General features: G+C 42.4%; 1 protein-coding gene across 2 annotated transcripts; it reads right to left on the bottom strand.

Annotated features, from left to right (window-relative positions):
• Positions 1-3,199: 3,199 nt before the first annotated feature.
• LOC134534315 (CLK4-associating serine/arginine rich protein-like) lies at positions 3,200-20,910 on the bottom strand. Of its 2 annotated transcripts, none has more exons than XM_063372697.1 (16): positions 20,480-20,910; positions 19,893-19,990; positions 17,781-17,959; positions 15,417-15,656; positions 14,954-15,129; positions 14,773-14,846; positions 14,100-14,294; positions 13,115-13,225; positions 12,967-13,026; positions 12,016-12,150; positions 11,296-11,406; positions 10,723-10,771; positions 7,266-7,326; positions 6,001-6,106; positions 5,214-5,399; positions 3,200-4,108 (listed from the first exon to the last, which is right to left on the bottom strand). In XM_063372697.1, exons 1-16 carry the CDS (start codon positions 20,576-20,578, stop codon positions 3,538-3,540), a joined length of 2,451 nt encoding a protein of 816 aa, XP_063228767.1. In that variant the 5' UTR covers positions 20,579-20,910; the 3' UTR covers positions 3,200-3,537. The 2 variants fall into 2 exon arrangements, with proteins under 2 accessions (XP_063228767.1, XP_063228768.1); XM_063372698.1 differs by having other exon boundaries at positions 7,266-7,323.
• Between the last annotated feature and the right edge of the window lie 84 nt (positions 20,911-20,994).

Genomic DNA, 20,994 nt, shown 5'->3' with positions numbered 1-20,994 from the left:
GGCGCCGACCCCACTTAAGTCGCACGATACTTCGTGCGACACTTAACTTAATATTTAATTCCCTTTAGGGATTTTTAACGTAATACGTAAGGCCATGTCCAGTTTAAGGACCGCGTAATATTGGCACGCAGTTTTCGGCTCCAGTAGCCAATTAATTATTATCGTCGAGAATCTTGTGAAAGACTGAATAACTTTCATATTGTAACTTTCATCATGTTTTAGTGTAATTGGTAACATGTGTTTTAAGTGACCATCTTGCCACGCATTGAGACTTTACGCGTACGTCGCTCACTGACGTGATTGCATAACTTTTCGAGTCTGTAATTTTGTCGCAAGCTAGACTGCAAACCACCCTAATCACGGGAACTCCGCTATTAGTTAACTTTTCTGTATAATTTGTTGCGTCCACAACTCCGTGACTGTATGCTAAATCTTACTCAGAGACACGTAGCCACAGCTTCAATCCGTCGATCCACTTTGCAATCTATCCTGGTCGCGCGTATTATTCACCGGCGTTTACGTGTGTCACAGCGGTACGACAACGGACGCGGCCAGTAAAAGGACCATCCAGTGTATCGACGTTGAATAAAGTGCAGTGTTCTGATAATCTGTTTATTAATTATTTTCAAGGCGTCCTGGGTGGCCTAAACAGCCCAGGTAATTTCTGAACGTAATTTTCAAACTCCGAGACGCACTCCTGCCTGCAGCCACGAGGCCGAACCCCCGTTAAAACCCTGAGATCTTTTACAATACTAATAATTAATTAAAAAGCTAAAACCAGGCAGCGGGAGTGGCGTCATAGTTTTAGTCTAGAATAGTCAGTGATGGGAGTTAGTCATGGCACCAATCGCAGCCATGGCTTGCCAATCCCCTCCTAGCACATGACGCATGCTACCTCTCCTGCATTATTAATAATGTGCATGTTTAGAGCGTATAGGCTTCGGCCTGACCCCTCCCGCACACTCATAGCTTTAAGTTAGGTTAGGCAAAAAAAAAAAAAAAAGACATTGGATTTTGATCACTTTTGCTTTTATTGTTTGTGTGTTCTGCTGCGCCTGGCAATGTGACGTCAATGCACCAAACAGGACACTGATTTTAAATTTTAAGTAATTTTTAAAAGTTTAATACATTAAAGGTTCGTTTATGTTTCAGTCACCCGGCCTCTGTAGAAGGCCCAGGAAGTACCTGACGGGCACTACGGGCATCGCGGTGCTGCTGCTGTCCGGGGGGGAGGGGGGGGCAGGCTAGTGAGACACTAGGCCATTGATGGTGGGTCGTGGGTACTCTGCCCCTGCGTGCCCCGCCAGGTATGTGGCTTGAAGTCAACCCTGAAATCCCCTGAGGCCGCTCGGCAGTGTGGAGGACAGGGTGGCGCGAAATAATTGTAAGCGAAATCGGTTATGTGGATTTACATTTAATTAACGGACTTCTCTGGTGGTACGCATGGGTACGCGGTACTCCCTATGTATACTCTACGCGGTGGCAGAACTGCTACAAACACTACGCGAAACAGTTACATGAACATACGTTACTTACAGAACAAAACACGACACTAATATCACACAATCATTTCGCAGCGGTAGTCATGCGGGATGCGGTTGCGAGTGTTCTGGAGATGGCCAGTACCGAGTCTTCGGGTGGCTCAGTGAGCGTGACCTTAAATTACACTTACTTGTGGTTGCAGCCGGCAGGCATATGCACGGTGGTTTATCGAAAGCGTGTTGGCTGGAGTCAGCCAGTGCCGTACGTGGCGTGATCCGCGACGCGGTGCGGAACCACTAACGAAGGCGGTCGGTATAAGCCCGGGCCCGCAAAATACACGCCGAGTCGACGTGAGCAGCTGTGAAATAAAAGAAAAGGTTTAAGTATTAAGATAACTGCAGAATGACCGATCGGTGAAACAAAGTGAAAGGCTGCTCACGGACACACGTCTTGACCCGGCGCGGAGTGGTTGGAGACTGCCGAACATGGTCGCCTCGCAAGGTAGGGAAAGTTTCGCCTCCTTTGTGAGTCGGCGCCAAAAACTTATATTAACTTAATTTGCTCTATTATAAGCTAAAAACATGTTCCAGGTGCCCAATTAAAAGGTAGCACCTGGTAATTGGGTGCTTAAGGCTTAACAATTTAACCAGGAATTTGAAAAAGGTACACAGTCCACTTTTTGGCGAAAATGAGTTATGACAATGTAAATGATTTATAAAGTATGGGCTATCTATTCAGCAGGAAAAAGTCCAATTAATTTAGCACAGTTAAATGCACTATGAATATTTAGGGAATTTGCAAAAGGACTCATGTCCTGGACATGGCACCTTTTGAAAATCTTAATATACGTATTGTCGTCCTGCCGATGTTGATGCGTGGATGGGTGGTGTCTGAGGGCGCCAACTAACCTTTAATGGTGGTGGCTGCTGTGGGCTAGTTCACAGCACGAGACTCCTTTCTCTCGGTGGTCGTGACGTCGCCACGTGGCAGGCAGGAGTGGTTGGACCACACACACGACTAACTTAAAACGTTGTCGGCACACACACTGTCCGGTCCGCACACGACTGCTCGCGCCGAGGGGTGAAGGCCAACTGGCGTGTCCTGACAGGTCCCGTTAGGGCTTGAGTCGATCTCCGCTCTCCATGACAATCGACCTACACCCATTCGAGACACTTACCACCGACCACAAATGCCGACCAGTGAGGCACCGAGGTGGCATAACGACCTGTGCGAGCCACAGGAGCACCTGGGACGACGTCAGTACATATAAATCCAGTGTCCTGATGTTTTGTTTCCAGTGAACTCTTCACCAAGTCAACCAATTTCAATGAAAATTGGCATTTATGTGTAATTTTTTCCAACTTGAGATAGGATAGATTTTATTTCGATTAATGGTCTTAATAATTAATAATAAACTGATTATCAATGTTGATTGGTGTTTAAGCCCGGGAAACAGTGGGTACTTCGTCTCCATGACAACGTTGCGTGCTCGAGAGTTGGGAAACCATCGGTGCTATTCGTTTTTTCTTCGGTACATTACAAAGCATTGTATTAAGTTTTTGTCAAAATTAATTAATTTTCATTTTATTTCATTTATTATAACTGTAAATAAGAGATTTGGTCTCATTTCCCCCCCATTAATACAACCGTGCGAAGCCGGGTCGGGCAGCTAGTTTTTAATAAAATACATGGGGTGATGTAAAATAAAAAATAACACTTTTTTTGCACTTAAGATATTTATTAACACGATTGAGAAAAATAAAAAATAAACACATTTACAAATTTCTTTTGCATGATAGTAACTACCTAATACTAGTAAATCAGTTTAGAACAAAATAAAAATTAATCGTAACAGGCGGGTCTACAAAAAGCAAAATATAATCTTCAGCAACTGTATAACCTGGTACACAGAAAGAAAACACACCAGACAATAACTCTGAGTGATAATGACTCATCAGAATTAACAAAAACCTACCTTACCAAGTGGGTTGCCAGAAAGCTTTATTTTTTGCACACAAACAAGGGGTTTGACAAGCAGCAAGAGAGGTGCGGGAATCACGAGCGCCAATGCGAGCTGTACGGCCGGTCTTCCCCGTACCTCGGCTTGCTCTTGCGTGGCGGGCTGCGACTGGGCCTCTCCCGCTCCCAGTTCGGCTCCCGCTCTCTGGAGCCCAGTTCCCGCTCTCTGGAGCCCGGTTCCCGCTCTCGGAAGCCTGGCACCCGCTCTCGGTAGCTGGGGTCCCGCTCCCGGTAGCCTGGTTCTCGTTCTCGGGAGCTCGGCTCTCGGTCTCGGTAGCTCAAGTCTCGTTCTCGGTAGCCCGGTTCCCGTTCTCGGTAGCCCGGTTCCCGCTCCCGGTAGCCCGGTTCCCGTTCTCGGGAGCCCGGCACCCGCTCCCGGTAACCCTCACGATAGCTGTCCCAGTAGTTGTCGCGCTCCCGCCGGTAGTCCTGGTGCTCCGGCCTGCGGCGCCGGTACATCTCCGCGTGCTCCCACTCGCCAACTGCCTGGCGTCGGCGCTCGAACTCAGCCTCGCGTCGCCGGCCTGCATCCATCTCGCGGTGCTGCTCTGCGAGCAACTCGCGTCGCCGCTCCATCTCCCGATCCCGCGAGGAGTCCGCCTGGTCCCTACGGTAGCCCCACACGCCCCACGCTTTACAACCAGCGAGAATTGCGACTCAGTGCTTTTACTGTTGCAGCAAGAAGTACATTAACATTTTTGCTACCAAAACAAGATTTCAAGAATGTTAGTTTTACCCTTGTGTAGAGATTTTAATTTTCAGGCAATTTTTAAAAAAATTCTTTTGTTGCTAAAATAAAGAATTTTCTGTGGACTTTCACAAAAAGAAACAAATATTTCATTAAATCATTTTATAAAATCATAACAAAATAATAAAAGACGTGAGCCATTAGAAAGTAAAGACAAAATATGTACTACAGTAGAGCATCGATACTGATCAAATGAAACAAAAGTTAGTCGAAAGCATTTCGGTCAGCAAATTCAAATTTGCGAGCCATCAAGTTCTGTTAGTGGACGCCAGTGCCACGAAACTGCAGCAGCACTTTCCCACTCCAGCCAACTGGCCTACATGAGCGACCTCGCGTCATGTTATCCTGTTACTAGAGGCTTGATGTACAATTAAAACCTTCAATCATCGATTTCAGGAAACAGCACACAATGAAGACGTGTGCAGGCAATCATGTGTGGCCTTTCCTTTAGGGTAGAACTAACCTGAAAAAAGTGGTAGGGGTAAAAATAAAAATACCTAACCTCTATAGTTGGCACAATCATAAACAATTTGGAATATTAAATAAAAACAAAACTGCTTGGTAAATCACTTGTTTTTCCTAATTTTTTCCTTCTATTTTTAAATCATTTCTTAATTATCACACTGGCTGAGGTTGCACAGATTTTGAAGTCTGATCACAGTCTTAATGAATACCGGCAAGTAGTATTTTCGCAATATTAGCACAGTTTGCTTCCAGCGTGCGACTATCCACAAGTACTACACTTTGAATAACTGCGTTTCTTCTAACTTTATAATTCAAACCCTACATAACTCTTAATACTTATTTTGGGGCGAGTATAAATTTAACTGCTCTGCTCCCTCCCCTGATTAAGTTTGTCGATAAGTTCATTAACAGAGACGGAAATACAAACACAAGCTGGGAAAGTTTCTGCGACCTCGGCCTGTAGCAAGGAATCACACCAGCAGGGGAGGGCGTCGCTCACCAGCGGTTGCGGCGGTACTGGGCGGGCGGCGGGCTGGGCGAGCGCACGGGCGACGAGGAGCTCACGGAGCTGAGGCCCGGGTCGCGTCCCTCCCGCTCGTCCTCGCCGTCCTCCAGGTACTCCTCGCCGTCCAGGTCGTCCTCCTCCTCGTCGCCGTCCTTCATGCGGTGCCGCTTCTCGCGCTCCCTGCGACCACCCGACCTCCCGGTCCACCGGCGCTCCGGACGAGGGTCACGCTTCATACGCTCGCAATGTTAGTGATTCCTTTCCATTGCACTATCTCTATATCTCAATCTATATCCATAACCAGGGGCGTAGCCAGGGGGTTTATTTAGGGGTTCCAAACCCCCCCCCCCCCCCCCCCCCCTTAGCGCCAAATCTTTAATTAGTTTCTCATTCATCGCTCAAACAAATTTCATATCAAAATTAATATAAATTTCACCATTACAATATATATTTAAATTTAAGTACCGAAAACTGCTAAAATAGCACTATTTTACACCTTAAAATCCAAACTTTCCCGGGGTGGAGGGCCCCCGGACCCTGCCGCTTTAATACGGATTGGGGGGGGGGGGGGGCATGCTTCTTAACACCCCCCCCCATACACAAATCCTGGCTATGCCACTGTCCATAACTATCTATACATCTATCATTTTCTACATCTCTCCAAATGTATGTCTCTCTTATCATTATCTCCCTCTTTCTATCTCTCTACATCCTCCTACCAATATATTTACAGAACGGAAGATGAACAGACACGTTTGGGGCGTACGAGAGCGGTTGTTACCTCCTGCGCAGCTTGATGGCCATCATGCGCAGCTCGTCCTCGCGGTCCTGTCTCTCCTGCTCCTGCTTGGCATAGCGCAACCTTTCCGCGCGCTTGTCTGCCTTGACTGCAAGCAGGCACACCTCATATGGCCACCTCCGCTTTCCGGCACCCCAAGAATACCTCAAGCCAACTGATCCATGACGACCCGGGGGGGGGGGGGGGGGGGGGGGGGGGGGGAAAGGGGAGAACGCAACAGAACAAAATCAACTTGGATGATATTAACCCTTTCAGTCTATTCATCCACTGAAGTGGACTATTTAAATCGCATTGATACGTGGAGTACCTTAAATGTGTGGGTTAATACATTCTAGTAGATATCATAATTCATGGCTATGAATTAAATTTTATTTCGATTTAATTATTTTAAAATTATAATCATACATTAACATTACAATTATAGTGTAAGAATATTATTACTACACAAAAAAAGTTTGGTTACAATAAAAAATATCATAATTATGTATGTCTTAGGAATTGACAAAGTGTGGCTAAAAGGATTAAAGCAGCTTCAAGTTTCGAGCCCCCCCACGGCAAAAACTCATATCAGCGAGCAGAACTGTAGGAAAATTACGACTTAAATTCACTTACTGGTCCAAATGGAAGTAAAATCTCTATTCCACAGAACATGACCAAATTTCAGAACACATTATGATGCAGTGCAGTCAAAAGTAGTGGATCAAGTGTGAAGTACAATACTATATGCTCTGAACGGCAAATTAACTACAAAGTTATTCCCTTGAACAGACATTACTTTGACAACTGCACTTAAAAAAAGTGGACTTAGGCTAGCTGTACAGTCAGGTAAGCAAAATCTGATCAAAAACTCTGCAGGTTAGTCGAATGAAGTAATACTTTCCTGTCCAAGTTACGACTAAGCAAGCGAGCCCTAGACTTGTTTAAATTAACTAGAACATTAATTTAAACCTAGATGTTTAATTAGATCCCACATTAAAATTACGTATTCTTTCATTTCAGAGTGGGTCCTTGAAAAAGGTCTCATGCAGATAAAATTAAAATTATTGGCGACTGGCGAGCCATAAAGCCAGAATACTATGAACTACGTTAAAAAATATGACTTACAACACACTGTTTTTATTAATTCTATCAGAATTAGGTCTTTCTCCGAATCTTATTTTATCCCTGATCACTAAAAATAAAAACATATATTTCAAGTTAAAATTCTTAAGCTATGTCTTCTATATTCCTGCAGCACTTCTACTTACACTGCTTGTTTAGCAAAATCTGCATCTTCCTCTTAAGGCGTTCTTGAGGTGCAATTTTCTGCTGGAACACAAGCACACGTGTTAGAACTGCCGACAAGACATTCAAGACGCGGCGGGCAAACCCCGCTGAAGAAAATGAAGTTGCACAGGTTGCGAGCACAACAAAGATGAGTCGGTCCGTGTACACGGACACGGCGCAAACAGCACCGACAGGGCGTGTTAAGTTGGCTTGTGGGCGAATGAATCCCTCACGAGTCATGAAAGCTTCAACTCTTCATTCCATTTGCTGTGTCAGAACCAGCATTCGTACATGGGTCTCACACCTGCCTCACCTACCTGATAACACCCTGATTCAACTCGGGAAAACAATCCACTAATAATGCCAATAGCTGCAGGACTGTCAATGTACTATGTCCATAAGAATAATGTATACCATGAATTAGAAGTTAGCTGATGAGGAAACTGTATATCTGGTAATTTAAACCAGAAAGTCAGCGGCTATATGTTATTCCGATGTGCAGGATTTGGAAGTCTTGAAAGCAAGGAACTATTTCGAAATTTCTACCAATCATTGCGAAAGTTAAGTAACTGTTCGAGCATTTTAGATGATCCAAACAATACAGCAAAGAGCAGCTTAGTAAAAGTTAAATGTAGTGATGTGGATAAGTCATTCATGAAAGAGCACGAGATGTATGCAGTGTCAACCTTCCAGACTTAAGAGAGTAAGGAATCAGAATTCAAGAATACACGCAACAGTTTGATATTGTTGAAGACATTAGCATATACATACTAGAACAGCAGTGTTGTAGTGATCTTGGAAAAAAAAATATAGAAGAATGTCAAAAGAAGCAAAACTTAACATTGAACAGCTTAGGAAAAACACGTCGACGCACGCCATAAAGGAATATGGGCTTGGCTCAACACTACTATAGTGACCTTCAATGGCCGAGTCTCGTTTGATGCGCGACGAGAGAGGGACAGCGTTGTGTTGATCCATCTACTTACAAGACGCCTCTCCGTGGCAGCGCGCAACCGCCGAGACCCGAAGAAGAATGCACGACTGTCGCAGGCAGTTCTGCGCCCTGGTGCGTTTTCTGTTAGCTCAGACGGCACTCAGGGGCAGATGTCAAGGGGGCCAGATTCTATCATTTGTTTTCGTCAGCACGACAAATGACACAGCACTGGAAATTGTCTTGAGAAGTTATTTACAGTCGACCTTGTGCATGCTCTGGCAAGATACGCCAGCCTCGTTAATGCCACGAAGAGCTCTCTGCACCCATGGCGACTTGTGCCTGCCCCCTGCGACTCGACGTCTTGTGGCCCCGACGAGGTCTCAACCCCTGGTCGCCCCTTCCACCTGAGTAGAGGGACGAGTATGGGGGAAGGCACGTGAATGCAAACGGCAAGTAATAAAAACACGAGAAAGAAATACTATGTTGTAGGATGACGTACAAGGTTGTAACTAGACTGGGAAAGAAAAAAAAAATGAACAGAGGCGGCTCAATTCAGATGACAAGACACACATTCAATACACCAGAAACTAATAATATCTCAACAAAGAGATCTAAGTCAGTGTGAATTGTTTGTATTTTGTATTTCTTCACCAGTTACACATTGTAAAGAAGCAGATTCAAAATACAGATTTGACACAAGAGAAAGAACGAGTCAGGATTCATTTTGAGTCGAGCTTGCTTTCTCTACGCATTAAACTAAAAATAAAATTTCATTTACATAAATTCAATAAAAAATTAATATAGCTTAAATACTTGTAAAAAATACATCAATTAGTTATGAATTTAGAATAAAAAACCTTTCATAACAAATTTTTTTTTTCATCACACTCTCTTTCATATTAATGTACGAAAGTAACTTTTAAAGTACCGTTTTTTTTTATGCTACCTCCATTTAGATATGGATGCTATAACACAAGTTGAATAAAAAAGAGCTGGTGGCAACACCACTATCCTGAAAGCGTAGACTTGAAACAAGTGAACGCACACCAGCATACCAAACACAAACAATAAGCAAAACTCGCAGAACACAAACGCAACCACTAATCACTTAGATCACGCATCTCTAACTTTAGAAGGTGTATCTTCTTAGGGCTGCAAGTTTTCTGCTCTCCCTATTTCACAAATTATCAATCTTATCCAGCCATAAGACTTCACCATATGTATACTTTACACTCAGTCTAAAATAACTTACGTACAAACTAAACATGCAACATTCATGCGTAAATGTACCTCTCCAAACACTAGCCACAGACAATTATGCACTTAGGTAAGTTATAAAACTAGCTTGAATGCTAAACGTTAAATCTAGAGACTAAAATTTATACCAACACCCATCTAGGAACAGAAAAGACATCAGGTATTCCCTTGGAGTCGTATCGAGAACCCATGGAAAAGGGAAAAACCAAAATAAGGATGGACTGGGATTAGAACCCTGAGTTCTTCCAAAAGCAAGACATGTTTTACTTTTGCACAACTAGATACCTAACTACCAACCAAACGTGCTTTTTATCTTAAAGTTTAAAGAGTGAACAATAAGTTATCTTGCGTAAAATATGCTAATAGCATGTATTCCGAACAAACAAATGGAAACCATTTTCACCACCGCGTGGTAGAAGACGGTGAAAAGGTACGGTGGAAGCAAATGGTCAAGTTGATATACCATTAACAACAGTTCACATGAAAAAATTAAAAACCTCAAGTGACAGTGTAAAATAATAGGACATGTATGGTAAACCTGGTTTGAGTGGTGTATACTTTGAATGCAGGCCATAAAGCATAAAACAACCAAAGTTTGTATTTCCAAGAGCAAAAAAGAACCTTATTAAGCAGAAATAACTACCTACTAATTCTTGACAGAATTTTTTTAATAAACATTTACATACATATTTATTAGAAATTGTAAAATCGTAAACGGGTACCCACGTAAATCTGCTAATAATCAACACACTGGAAATATGCGAAGAAAATTTTTAACGCAGAACCGTGTTTAGAGGCAACAAAACATTTTAATCATATATCGACCTGTAACCAACAAAATCTTCACAGCTTCAACTAACGATTTCTGATGGATCACACTCACAACACAAGAACATAAAATTTACGAATGAAGATGTGGGACTGTGCCTTAATCTACAATTTAATAAAATGAAAAGCTCTACAAATTTAAAAAAATGAAAAGCATGTAATTATGTAATCTAATGAAGGCCGTACACCCTTCCACTGTTTGAGATAAGTAGATGAACTCTAATCATCTCAAAAATATCAAAATGATTATCACCACTTTGTTTATTATAATAAAAATTACTTCCTATTTAGTTGGGTATGAGAAGTTGTTACAATGGCACTTGTGATTATTCAACACAACTAAAGGGGAAAAAAAAAGACACTCAGTAAGAGTAGGCCTAACTATACTTAAGTAGGGTAGAGTAGAGATTCTTACTGACTTTGGTTCCGGCACCAGAATTACCAAACAAGCCTGTGCTACCCAGGTTCCTGAAACAAGAGCAGAACAGACACCGTTCCGTAACGTCCGGAGGAAAAAACAGTCCGTGTGTCTAACGAATGAGCAACATTTGCTTACACACGTTTCTTTGTTGTAATAACAAAAATGAAGTAGTATGTTCATGTTGGTGACAAAAGTCTACTTAAATCTCAAAAACCTTCACCCGGTGAACATGGGAACAGCATTCATTTGAAACATTAATTGTAATCAGATTGTACTAAATGCAAAATCTAATTTTAGTTAGTTTTCTTCATTATCTTTAGAATAAAAGTTTTTTTTTTTTTTTACATGTGATGTGATGTGATGTGCAGAGGTCAAAAGCTGGCCTCCACACTTAATTCAGGTATGTATTACGGTCAAACTTAATTTATTGTTGTTATTTTAAGCTACATTCTAAATTACCTTTGCACTGGGATTAAAGTTTAAAGTATATAACATAACATGCCATCAAGTGGAATGACTGCTCAGTGCGAAGAAAACCAAACAACAGGTCAGCGGTAACGCAGGTGCATACTTAGTTGTCGCTGGCTTGTCTCGCTCCGACGTGGAGTCAGTTTTCTTTTCGCTGTCCGAGTCGGACACGTCGAGCTCCGACGAGGAGGACGCTCCTCGCCTCCCGTAGTACCTGCAACGCAGCACCGTCACACGACTGCTGCACGGTGGAATATCAGAACCAAGCACTTCAATTTGAGGTACTCGTTAAAACACAGCAAAACCTTTGTTACGACCCCAATTATTAAGATCACTTCTCTATCACCACCCTTTTCCATGAAACTCTGAAATTTTTTTGTTCTTTTGGCATTGATAACCATTTCTTGATGACTAATTAAGTTTTTTTTTTTATGAACCGTTGACAACCAGCACGTTAAAAATAATATAATATACCTACGGACTTTTGATTTGTATTAAATGAGTAAAAAATATTTTCCCTGTCCAATGAAAAAAAAAAAAAAAAAAAAAATAGCGATCCTGATACTTTTACGCGTTCCGATGTCCCAGTTTTCGGGAAACGTTTCAGGATTGCATTTATTATGCTTGTTTTTGGTGACAGTAGGTGGGCCGATGTGCTCTTTTCTCGGGTATCTTTCTTTGGAAGACGGCTGCTTTGAAAAAGTGAATTTACATTAAGAGTTTGAAAACTTGTAAACTTCTTGCCAGAGACGACTGAATGTGGACTCGTGTGACCCACCCCCAGACACTGCGAGGGGCAGCGACAGCGGAGGACGGGACTGACCTGCGCACAGGCGGCGGCGGCAGAGGCTGTGTGGCAGCATCTTGCTGGTCCTTCGAGAAGCTGTGCACGCTGCCACGGTTGCGCGACCGCTCCGAGCCCAGGCTGCTGCTGCTGGCGCTGCGTCGTCTGCGCGACCTGCCACCCACACGCATCCGCCACACGTCAGTCTCTGAGCATATTTTAAATTGCTTTTTGTGAACTGACCCCACTGTGACATCCTGAGCAGTTTACAAATCACGTCTCGTTTCCTCTGAAGTTCTGCACACTTGTGTGTGGGTCTAAGAAGACAATTGTCTCTCTTCGTCAAAAATTGGTACCTTTGATGCTTTTTGATTTTTTTTTACTTCTTTTTTATATTTGTAAGTACATACATTTGGTTGCAAATCATTTTATTTCTATTGTATTGAGTCATTTTGTTTGATGTATTAAGTTTCCGACTCATTTCGGTATATGTGGATTTATTTCATTTCAATTGATAAGATTATTTTGTATATTTCATGTATGATAACTGCTGAAAATTAAAGCACTTCACTAAACTAGAACTATCGCACGAGCAGACGACCCTCCACGTGACGTCAACGACCACCTGAGGATTCCCCTCCACGTGGCTCCCGGCCACGCCCACCCGGACACGTGGTCCAACACCAACCTGTTTGATTGTTTACAGTGCCCCAGAACCCGTGTGCTCCCCCTACTATGTTACAGACCTAAGAGCATATCGCCATGTGGATGTTTCCAAGCTGCTAAGCTGCTTATTTGGTTGGTATCCACACAATTATCTTGATCACGTGTTTATTTAAAAAATTCAAAAAAAAATTCCAAATAACTGATAATTAGAATTACATTTTTTTTTAAAGATACAAAGATAGTCATTAAATGTTATTTAACTATCATTAATTTTCGAAACTTTTTGGTTGAACAGTGCTCGGAGAGTTGCTGTGCGATACTCACATCTGTCGCGAAGAGGACCGGCTGCGGTTGCGACGGTAGTACAGCCTCTCCTCGCGGACCCTGGAACAAGCAGGGGGAGTGTGAGCGACAAGACCGGGCCCGCGAGGTGCGGGCGGGGAGGGGGGAACACGACATGGGGCCCACTCACCTGCCCCTGTAGCGGTCGGGGGAGCGCGAGGCCCTCGACTTGTCCAGGAGGGACTCCCGGCTGCTGCGTGAGCTCCACTTGGAGGCGGCTGGCCTGTGCGGGGAGCGAGATCTGCGGGAGGGGGGGGGGCCACACGGCACGTGAACCACCACGGGTGCCACAGCACCAACCACTCACACACAAGGCACGTCCCGGCCCCTGCACTGAACCGCGCCCGACCGCTGTACGCTCCGTCCTCGTTAACTACTCATACTGTCATGTGAATACCGAGTGGACACGCATAATAACTAATAAGGCAAGACTACGTCCAGGAAATGGCAAGAGACAGACTGAACGTAACACGACAGCAAGGATATTTATCTGTGAAAGGCACCCACATGGAACAATGAATAAAGAATGAGGTAACAACACCGTTTGATGGAAGCTCGAAAAGTGATGGAAAGATATTAAGACAGTCAAAGCAGCGGCATTTTTAAGTAATCATCGAGATATGGTAATATACTGAAAACTGTAACTTGTACCATTCAAGCAAAATGAAGTGCTGTGATGGTGGTCGTCATTACATAATGTTACATGTTTCACCACATCATAATAAAGCCATCATCCCCACCATGTTCCCAGCCACCGAGCGGGAATACTAATAGCACGAGCGCCTCCATTTATTGTATCTTTCCACCACCTCTACATCCCACAATTTTTCCAATCTTCTCTTTTCCGAGTGCACATCTCTCCAGTCCCACTCTTGCCCTTGCCTCTCTGTCCCACCCTGCAGAGGGGCATCTACCCCTGATTATCCACTCGCACTTAGCACCCGACACATGCCATCCCAACCGGTCAGCACTGAATGACAAGACGAGAGATAGTTTCGGGCGCAGGCTACAGTGCAGAGGCCTGGAGCACTCCGGCACACGGACAGAGGCAGAGAGAGAGAGAGAGAGAGAAGCGGGGGACCACACAGGCTGCGGCGGGGGGGCGACATACGGACCGGCTGGCCGGGGGACACCTGGAGGTGCCTGCCTGGGGCTGTGGCGGGGCAGCCCCGCCCTCCTCCTCCCCGCCGAAGCTGGTGATGTAGGTGATCTGGCCCGGCACGCTGGGCGACGGCGAGTGCGAGCGGGACCGGGACTTGGATGTCGACTTGCGGTAGGGGTCGTACGTGGGACTGGTGCGGGCGGCGTAGCTGCAACACACCGCAGTGCTGTGACGTTGTGTCAGGCTTCACTCGGCCAACGGCCAGTATCTGAATACTAATAAACACCTTTAGGACAGATTGTGAATTCAGTTGCTGAAACCAGCAACTAACTTAACTAAAAAAATTACCATAGTACAACTTTAATTCTTTACTGGATTTTTTTACAATTGAAGAACATTATGTGTAACATGGTTGTAGATAGTGCCACAGATACTCTTTACAAAAAGATTGCCATATAAAATAGGTGTAACAATCTTTGAATGACAAAGAATTGTCAACCAAGCCAAGATCATAGTCAAAAAGTTTAAAGAGATTCCAAAGCTACAGTCCTGGACTTAATAAATACTTTCAAACAAAAACTGGGTTCATACAATAATTTCTCATATTTCCATGTGTTGGTAAATAACGATATTCAATTAAAAATCCATAGTATGCAGCTAGTGCAATCCATGACTAAATTTCTTACCTGGGAGGGCTGATCTTGCGTCCCTGAAGGCGCTTTTCCCTGAATGCTCTTCTTTCTCTTCGTGACTTACGCCCCTGCAACAAAAACATCACAATTATGAGACGAGGAACAGGAATACAAATGTACAGGAGACCACTCAGGCTAGGGGGCTACAGGCGACGTGAAACCACCGCAGACTCACAGAGTACATGGCCTTCTCCTCCTCCTGCTCGCGCGCCAGTCGCAGGCTCTCCTTCTCCTCCACATCGTTGGTCAGGAAGCTGAAGAAGTCGACGCCCACCATGCCGTAGTTGGCCCCGCACTTGTTCATCTCGTGGGCCTGGTCGGGGGACACCTGGCTCACGTCCACGCACAGGTCTGCGGCAAACACGGCCGGTTTGCGTCACACTCACAGTGCTCCAGCACCAATCATGCTCAAACCTCAATATGTAGGATAGTGAGTTTTCCTGTGAACGGGAATTGTTTTTTCCTGTGACAAAGGCCAAAGTGTCGCCAAAAAAAACTAAAATTCATAACCAACTAAAAATCAGAATATTCTATAAGCATTAGTGAAAATGTATGGCCTATCCAATTGTAGGAATGAAAATAAAAAACGAAAAACCGAGATACTGGCGAGGTTCTCCGGACGAGCCGGACTGGCTCACCAAAGTCAATGTCGCTATCATCGTCGTCATCATCGTCCCTCGCCTCCTCCGCCGGCTCCGGGCCCTCCGGGTCGGGCTTCTCCGCCGGGACGGGGGCGGGAGGGGTGTCCTCGTACGTGTAGGGGATGGCCGCCTTCTCCCCGCCCCGCGGCTGCTTCTGCTTCTTGTCCTCGGGCGGGCGCGGCACCGGCCCGAACTGCTCCTCCAGGTACAACTGGTGCAGGAACTTCTCCTCGTCCACTGCAACAGCCGCGTCGCTGCTCACCGCCACGTATGCACGGATTCGCCTCCCGAGAACCTGTACTCCGCCCTTACAATCTCCCTTGGTTTCCCGAAACACTCCCGACGTACACCGGGATGATTTCACTAGGGTTCTAAAATTTCCGAAAATATTGAATCCGGGGAAAAAAAACCAGATAAAAAACCAAGAAAAAAACCAATTTTTCCGAAAAATTGGAAAAAGAAATTATAATTAAAATGTAACTTATTTAATATTATTAATTATTGAATCTACTTTTATTGTTATAAATATTTAAGTAGGCTATTATGTTTTTATTAAAGGAAATTTAGTAGTATTGAGTTTTTTTATTTTTTCCAATTTTTCCATAAAATTTGTGTACTGATAAAAAAAACCAAGTTTTCAGTATTTTTTCCCCAATTTTTCCTGGTTTTTTTCCTGCCTCAAGAACCCTAGATTTCACACAATCGAAATGGCTGATTATTTTCTCAACATCCCTGAATTTCAAAGTTGAATATTACCACCCTTAATGACCCAGCTGTTCGCAAGAAATTGAAAACCAAATAAAACTAAACAGTAACTTAAGAGGATGTTCTCACTACTGAACACTTTTGTTTTCTTGCTATGCGTTTAATTTTTCTGTCAAGAAGACATTAAAACAGTGGGACCCAACCTTCTTCTGTTCACGACACTAGATAAAACATGTATGCCAATTTTACACATAATTATTTTTTTTACATTTTAACTTCTGGGTTTAAAAATTATCCGTATTAGTTTTCAAATATATTTATAATCTACCAGAATCTTGCAACCAATCTAAAGATGCTTCACAGCACACTAGGAAATCCTGTGTCAGATTAAAAATTCTACTTGTTCTTACAAGTTGTAAGGTGAAACATGTTCTAGCTGACCGGAGAGAATTACGAAGGTTGATTCCAAAATATTCACATTAGCTGGAATGCGTAGCAACTATTCAAGACCCTTTACACGTGTCACAAACTTTACAGTTCGCCAACTCAGCAACAACAAAAAACCAGCACATCTAACGGCCAATCCTGCCAATGTTCCGATATTATCTCTCTTTCGCGATCAAAATTTGTCAAAGTTTTCGGCATCTTAGCCACAAATTCAATTGTATCACAAAACTTACAAAATGTGGACGGTAGTTGTAAACACTCATAGAAATGTGCAAGCAAAAATGACTGCCATCTTAGCTCGATGCGATTAAATTAGGTTAGAAAAATCGACACCAGTGCGCCTTGCGGCAGAAACGACCATTATTCAAAACACGAAAACTGTGGAGTCAATTTGTTATGTTGGTAGTGCGCACATATCGATTGTTGACAATTTTTACATTTTTTTTCATTTGTGATGGCAATATTTACTGCTTGTAAACAGAGTAATAAAAATACGTGGATTTCAGTAACGTGTCAAAACGAAGATAATATCACGACACTAGTCTTTCAGTCTATGTTTATTTCACACCTATGTTTATGATTGCGTAAATAAATAGAACTTACGACATAAGGACATTATTTTGTGCAAAAAAGCGTGAATTTCGCGACTATGTCAAAATCAAAGGAAAGTCGCAAAATTTGTTTAAAGTATCAAATTTTCGCGTTATTTCGTGAATTTCGCACTTCACCATTTTTCGGGATCTCTACTTATTAGGCACACCTAGCCTAGAAGTGGTAAGACCGGCCATAAACATAGCGAACAATGCATGAACACAGATCAAAATCAATCTGATAGCTTTAGTTTTAGCTTATACTCTAAGTTATATGTACGCTTAACACAAATGACGTAAGTGTAAGACTATGAAACATCTACAGAAGTGTGGTTCATTACATAACACAAATGAAGTTGTAATATAATTATTATTTTTTCAATAAAAAAAAAAATCTTTCGTTCAAAACGGTCGATTAAAATAATAAATGAACTGGCTTCCTTAGTATACTTATTCACCTCCCAACACAAGCACGAATGTTTGAGTTAAACTTCTTAAAACTAGCAATGTAATTAAAAATGTAATTAACAGCAAACGCCCAAAATTTACGAGACAGAGATCTTTGACACGACACACTACCACAGCGACTGCTTGTACGACTAATGCAAGGGCACATTACCTCCCAGGAACTCATTCTGCACTATAATCCTGTACCGCTCGTAGTTTATCATTCTGTCTTCTCGGGGGACTATCTCGTTGGGGGCCGGCTCTTTGGAGACGTTCTCGGAGATGTGGTCGAGGTGAGCCCGCACGTCGAACCGGTCGATCAGCAGGTCCTGGTGGCCCTGCCACGGCATCCTGCCAACAGCACGGTCCTCCGCTTGTGAACCTTCACTTCACAGGCTTCCCCAAAATGATTATCAACCCAGGGTGTCCACAAGGAAAAAATATTTCATACCAACTTAGGCAAGAAACAAGTACTAGATTAGAAAAAAAAAGTACTAAATTATAATTTGTTACGGTTTTTAACAATTTAGGAAGTTATTATGACATTGCAATGCTCGAACTTAAATATCACACCACACACACATACATTCCATAATTTTTTTTTTTTAAATAATTACGCTTAATAATAAAACATATTGGAGTTACAATAATATTATTATATTAAAGAAAAATGTACTATATCTGTACTAAACAACTAAAAAAGTTATAAAAGTACTAGATCTAGTACGAAAGTACTAACTGTGGACAGCCTGTATCAACCTTAAATTTGTACTAAACTAAATACAATGCCAGATATTCCTTCGATACAGCTAGTAACTTAACCATGAAGTCAAACGTAAACCATTGATACAAAATCTTTTTAAAACAAACAATTAACGCAACTACTGAGTACCTTAACAATACGTACACACAAATACCAAATTACATGAAGTATAACTTAAAAAGTTGTCATGCAACATCACACATCAGGTTTCACAAACGAAAAACAGCAGAATTTCCCTACGTGTACTTAAATCAAACTTGCACACCAAAATATAAAATATTCTACTGTTTTAAGCCAAATTTGTTGCAATTTAAATGTATCTATTATTTATGTTTTTTTATGTAATTAGGACACAATCAAAAAAAAAATCATTCATAATCAAAATTATTTTTGACACCCACAGGTGTTATCAGATTAAAAGTTACAACTTCAGCGATCTTTACCCTGACTCCCACGGTCTCCGACCTGTGACCACGTGTTCACGTCAGAGCGAAGCGCTGCAAGGGGCCGGGCAGTCGCCACTTCAGCAAAGTGCTAGCGCTACCTCTCAATACTGGTCTAGCTTTCTCGTCGTTAAACTTGTAACAGGTCACAATTGTGCCTGGCTAAGACCACGACTACTCCTTGCAAATAAAACACTTTAAAAATATGTACCATCTGAAGTTCCAGGTGGTGGGGTGTAAAGTTCTGGTTATGATTATTAAACTTTCAGAAAACTGTTACTGGTTGAATGTAAATAAAAGTGTTTGAACTGAATTTTACTCTTTTCCTTTTGCTGAGCTGTCAAAATGGCGTGACCTCTTGCCCCAGCACGCGAATGACTCGACGAGAAAAAGCAGAGTACAAACTGGGGACTTCCCCAGAAAAGCTGCTTCCTATTGGCTGCAAAGATGATTCTTACAACTACTACTCTCGGTCAGAGAATGCTCCCATGGTTCTGGTGGACATCTCTGTCTAGAACACTGGACGCGATGAAACATTGTCTATCATTTCGGCACCATGGCATCAGGCATCTTTCTTTCTTTTACAAAAACCTCTGTCCTATGTTCTAAAAATGTCACCAACACACTATGAAATTGGTATGAAAAAAAAAGAGCTATAAAAAAATTTAAATGAAATAAAATATTGTAAATCACCCTTACCTAAATAGGAGCCTAGTCGACATGTGACATTTGTTAAAAACGTAGTTAAATAAAAATAATTAAATATCAGAATTTCTTACAGAAAAATGATAAAACATAATTACAAAAAAATCATGATGACCTTGGACCACATAATAAACTGATCTACCACAAGAACTTACTGTATGTACATCACTTTACACTGTCGACACTAGCTTTTACAATTGTCCTATAAGGTCCACCTGAAAAGTTCCTGCTACCAAACAGGCATGACATTTGTTACAACCGACCATTGGCATGACCCAAATGATTGGATAATGCAGTGATAAAAGAAATAAATTAAGTTTTCAAGAAACGTTATCTGAAGGTGTCATCTGCACAGGATCAGAAGTGCACTCACATGCTGGCCGGACTGTCTGCGGCAGCCACCACCGCGGGGTCCAGGTGTATCTTCGCGGGCCGGCCATGGATCTGGAGGAACTGCGTCGGGTCTGCCTTCTGCCGACCGAGAGCCACAAGACCGTCATTATATACTGACTTTTACTGAAGCATCTGGCATAAGATTTGAAGACAGCTATATTAGAGTTTGCCGAGTCAATGTTGTCGTATTGTGACCCTATGCTATTAACTGTCGTACCTGAATGATGTACAACGTATAATACGTTGTATAAAACGTATTTGTTGTGGCATTGTGACTCCAGCACAATTAGCTGTACATATATTTTTGTTAAAGACTTTAATGATTTTACAATAAATATTACTGGTTTTAATGGCTTTTAACCTACAATTGCCATCGACTTCATGTACCCGCACACCAGCGAGTTTCTTAGAATCCATTAGCAATTTGAGAACGCTGTTTTCGGGTATAGATATATAATGCTCGAAAGTACCAGTTTCGTATTTTATTCATTAAAAAGCCGCCAATCACGAGATTTGCTGTAAAAAGATACAATTCCTGCAGTAGCTACAACTGGCGCTACTACTTACGATTTTTTCGTAGAAATCTCTTCTTCGCTCCGCTCTTTTCTTGTAGTCAACCATTATGCCGCGAATTTTCTTTTCTTGCTTTCTAGCTTCATGCCACATAGTTGAAAGCAGCTTGAACCGTTTGAAATTATCGGGTCCAAAACGGACCCGAATAAACTTACTAGAGTAAAAGAAATATCAACATTTCACTACGAAAAGTATAGAAGAAAGCGACCCACTCCACTTGGACATTTTGGTCACTAAAACTATCACTTTCTAAACGCTGACAGTAAAAAAATCATTATGAATGAAACAGAGCTCACAATTAATCACACCCAAACCAAACAATTTCAAACAACACGTAATAATATAGCCCAAACAAATACTCTACCAAATATTTGATTCTAATATGACACAGCCGACCATTGAACCAGAGAAACTACGCATAGATTGCTATACTACACTAAAGCTAAATCTTGGGTTTCCAACAATTAATTTAAATGAAAGCCACAACCACACCTGAATAGTTATTTTTT

Source organism: Bacillus rossius, chromosome 7, assembly GCF_032445375.1.
Source record: "Bacillus rossius redtenbacheri isolate Brsri chromosome 7, Brsri_v3, whole genome shotgun sequence".
NCBI lineage: Eukaryota > Metazoa > Arthropoda > Insecta > Phasmatodea > Bacillidae > Bacillus > Bacillus rossius.
This window is presented reverse-complemented; position numbering and strand designations above follow the sequence as displayed.